Here is a 4,428-nt window from a genome sequence, read left to right on the forward strand (position 1 = left end):
TTATTTCAGGGAGCATAAAAATGTATGAGGGACCTCTTATGATAGCAATATCAAAGCTTGCATAAAGCAGTTGAGCTACTTGACAATATATTGAAGGAATTATAGAAGAATATAAGTGATTGTTGCTTTTTTTCTTGTCTATTTATATTTATGCAAGCCGTATTCATAGTTGTTCAATTAGAATGTGACACTGAAGTTGTAACAGTTATGAACAAAATCGTTAGTTTAATTCTTATTCGGAGACCCATCATCGAACGATTAAGACCACTACCATACGTTGACATTTGTAACAAAATTAACATCTCTCAATAATTATCACTAAGCTGAAAAAAATATCCACTTTCATATATTTCAAATTCCCAATGTCATCCAACAATTAATCATACTAATCAGACAAAAATATCTACTTCCCTCCTTTACAAGAACCTATATCAACTAAAAACAAATTTATCTGGCGCCATATTGTGGTCTAATTGGTGGGTACTCTGAAAGAAATCGAGAACAAATGAAGCCGCCTTCATTTATTGAATGAAAACAAAAGTGCCATAAGGATCTGATATATTGTTGGAATCAGCCAATTTTATGGTTTATCATTATTTCCGAAGAATTGCCATATACTTTTTGCCTAAATCGAAGTTACATAAATGTGATATTCCATATTTACTGGATGGCCAAAAATATGCCTTTGGAAAAGAACCCAAGATTCAAACAATTGTCTAGCCTCGCAAAAGTTATGATGAGGAGATGAGAACAAGGCAATCTTGTTGCTGAGGATCTATGAATCATCATATACTTGGTTCAGGTTTGAATCATCACATTTGTTTAACATTGTTCCAGACGTTGGCCTGTCAATAGATTGTTCAAGAATTAACGAAAGAAATGATAAAAGGCTAGTGCAATCAAAATGTTCATAATCTAGGTTTTTCTGGAGGATTTTTATTATAGAGATTTTGAAAATTAAAAAGAGTTTAAGAAATACTAGATTATTTTATGATTCTGATTATGAAGCAGAATTTGATTCAAAATATAAATGGTTTTTTTCTTTGTTATTTGCAAGGAGTAAGAATGTAGAGAGTTTTCAACTTACAATCCAGTATAAACTCTGAAAGAGTCATAGATTGCCCACTGTGCTCCAGTTAGAGTACCCACCATGAGAATCCTTAATGGCAAACCTCTTGTGAACAATGCAACCACCCCCAACTTCCTAATTGCCTGCAAAAATTCAAAAGTGCGCATTACGTTAACAGAGTTACCATCTAAGCCCTAATGCAGTTCATCCAGTAACAAGATTAAAAATCTTTGGAGTGCAAATTGGCTTCAAATTGTTCTATTGTAGATCTGATGTCATCTTTTTTTTCTTACATGGGGTGTCCCCACGACCTAGCCTAGTGATGACCAGCAGCCAATGCGAGCTAGGGTGAGACTAGTCCTCTATGGATGAAATCAGCTGCCCGCAAGATGTCTCACCCCTTAAATCCGGGAGAGATTTAAACCCAAGGCCATGGGGAACTACCCACAGCCTCAAACCAGATGACCAGCAGCCAATGCGAGCTAGGGCAAGGCTAGTCCTCCATGGGTGAGATCAGCCGCCCACAGGATGTCTCACACCTTAAAGCCAGGAGAGATTTGAACCCAAGACCATGAGAAATTACCCATAATCTCAACTCAACTCATCTACCTCTGTGGGGTAGATCTGATTTCTTTTGCTGAGCTTTAATTGTTTTTCTTGATTTTTCGTTTTTTCCCTATAATACTTATTTTTCATTATGTACAAAAGTCTACGCCTTTCAAAAATCCTTCTTAGATTAATCAGAAAAACATTGAAAAGGAATGAAATAACAGCTTACAGCTCTGACGGTTGTAGCCTTACATCCGTTGAGAACAGAGACCAAATTATCTGCAGGATGTGATACAAGAGCACATGAAATTCCTGCAATATATCCTGCTGCAAAGCTAACACCCAATTGTACAGCTTTGGGACACTCCTCTTTGGGGATTGGAATTGCATACTTGTAGATGCTCTCCACTGTTTTCTCAAAACAGGCAAACTTAACCATTGTATCTGTACCCAACAAACATTCATTCAATTCAGTACCCAACAAACATTAACTCAATTCATTACCCCAAAAAAACTGCCATTCTCTATAAATTTGGACATTTATTTGTTTTTGACCTTGTTTATAAACTCACATGGGATCTGGCGCCCCCAGAGAGGCACAAGGCCCTTGTAGAGCCTGCAAGAAAATATCAAATGCAATATGCACGTAAGATAAACATTTTTTATATGATCAGTCTTGATAATATCAATTGTAATATGATGGAGAGACGAGCCTTTTTCAATCTAGCACAAGGCCCTTGTAGGCCCTTTTATATGGACTAATTCTAGAACAAGGCTCTTGTAGAGCCTGTAAGAAAATATACATGATCAAGAGATTAATTTATCATTGATTTAGAATTTTGTATGAGATGCCAAATGAATTCGGGCTGCTTACCCATTACATCCACCAGAAGCCAAGATTTGGGAAAAAGCTTGTAAGGAGCCTTTTGCTAAATCAGGACTCGTTTGCATTCGAACTTTGATGGCCTCAAATGGGCACAATGCTATTCCTGCAATAAACTCTGCCGATGCAGACCCTGCCAGGTATATTAAGGTCTTGTGCTCTTGAGCATTTTGGGTTCCAACTATGTCCGAATAAAATACCTTGAAGAATTCATAGAATCCAAACTTAAGGGCACCCTGACTGCTGTACCCCAAGAATGTAGGCACCCAACCCCTGAACAACGCTCGCATGCCATGCTTATTTAATAGTTTATTGAATCCGCTGCTGATACTCTCATACTTTGACGGATTAGCCTGCCCTACAACCAAGAATAAAGAAAGCTAAATCATAAACAATGGAAATGTTAAGAAAATATTCCAAACTAATCAATTAGCTGTATGATTTCAAAAAAATCCAAAGTGTTGGGAGATGATAGTATTAAGGAACTAAAGAGATGTTAAAGAAAATGAGCCACATCTTATTCAAAACGTTTGGACACACAGAAATCAATAGTCCAGTGGTAGACACTATGCAAACTTACCTAAAGTAGCTGTTTGTTGGAATTTCAACTGATTAATACACAAGAGCATGATATCATAGCTAAGATTTAGATCAGGAGCCATGAAACAAAAATGTGATTTAGGTGATCTAGGGTACAAAAGGGTAAGTGCATCAGGACTTATCACGTAAATAATTCTTTAAATGGAGGTTTAGATCATACTTCATAACCTATTATCAACATGAAAGAACACCCAAAATAAATTTATTAATAAGTTAGATTAAAAATCTAAATCTATATTTCATCTGATTGTGAAGTGAATTGTTCTGAATGAGTTTTGCTGAATACAAGGTTTAAAGTGATGAGATCATGTCTAAGGTGACATTGATGGAATAGAAACTCCTCAGTGCTTGACTTTCGGCTCAAAAGATTTCAACCAAAAACTCCTATTCCATATGAAATAGCAAAACAATCTTATAAACATAAGATCTCCATCAGAAAAACAGAACACTTAACATGTACATTGAAAGTCCTTAGTCCTTAATGAAAACCTAGATGACCTAACTAATCCATTTAAAGAATAGATTGAAAAAGCCTTGTCTCCTTCATATAACAGTTAATATTGTCAACACTAATACATAGAAAAAAAAATGTGTATCTTACCTGCATGTTACATTTGATGTTATCCAGGGGGGTAATACCAGTGTGTGTGAGGCCGCAGCTTAAGACACCTCCTAGTGTGCAGGTTGCATAGAAGTCGAATGCGTGCATTTTGAGAAGGATGATTTTCGATTTCTCTGCTTAGCAGATCAAATCCAGACATCGGTTGAAAAAAAAACCATGCATTCAATCAGACTCAGATATATTCAGATGAAAACATACATTCAGCCCTGGCACGGAAAAGGTTACTGGTAAGAAATGGTTGGCTCAGGGCGGGCATCATGAGAAAGGTAACAGAAACCTGGGTCCCAGAGAAAAGTGGCTACAATTGACGTGCCCTCGAAGAAAAATCTCGTGGACTCATACAATAATGGTTGTATATGGCAGGGACAAATATTCAGAGATTAGGATAAGATTTTTAAGAGTTAATCATATATTAAATATTTTGTTAGGGGAATTAAGGTATTGGAACCTCTACATTTATAGGGGCGTCCGCTATTCTTCCCACAAAATGCACCATAAAATTCAAATATTGGCCTTCTTTTTAAAAGCTCTACTAAAATATAGTGATTTTTATTGTTCTCTACTATAAACTATTCAGATAGTGAAGAAACTATTCATTGTCATTTTGCTTTGCCAACCCTTCTCTACCCATTCTTCTTTGGGCACCTTCCATCTACAAGTTTCACATCTCAATGCCTACAGCTTGCCTTCAACTACACAAGGAAG

The 4,428-nt window shown here is 36.4% G+C and overlaps 1 protein-coding gene across 3 annotated transcripts; it reads right to left on the bottom strand.

The window, feature by feature from the left end:
* Positions 1-324: 324 nt before the first annotated feature.
* LOC149547905 (mitochondrial phosphate carrier protein 3, mitochondrial-like) lies at positions 325-4,151 on the bottom strand. Of its 3 annotated transcripts, none has more exons than XR_016353936.1 (6): positions 3,703-4,016; positions 2,493-2,854; positions 2,174-2,234; positions 1,848-2,062; positions 1,088-1,212; positions 325-845 (listed from the first exon to the last, which is right to left on the bottom strand). XR_016353936.1 is itself a non-coding variant. In XM_089791950.1 (6 exons), exons 1-6 carry the CDS (start codon positions 3,808-3,810, stop codon positions 776-778), a joined length of 924 nt encoding a protein of 307 aa, XP_089648076.1. In that variant the 5' UTR covers positions 3,811-4,151; the 3' UTR covers positions 325-775. The 3 variants fall into 3 exon arrangements, 2 of the variants coding, with proteins under 2 accessions (XP_089648076.1, XP_089648078.1); XM_089791950.1 differs by having other exon boundaries at positions 2,191-2,234; positions 3,703-4,151; XM_089791952.1 differs by having other exon boundaries at positions 2,191-2,234; positions 2,493-2,859; positions 3,703-3,839.
* Positions 4,152-4,428: the final 277 nt, after the last annotated feature.

The sequence above is a fragment of the Cupressus sempervirens genome, chromosome 7 (assembly GCF_028749045.1).
Source record: "Cupressus sempervirens isolate cs-2001-9-10 chromosome 7, ASM2874904v1, whole genome shotgun sequence".
Taxonomy (NCBI): domain Eukaryota; kingdom Viridiplantae; phylum Streptophyta; class Pinopsida; order Cupressales; family Cupressaceae; genus Cupressus; species Cupressus sempervirens.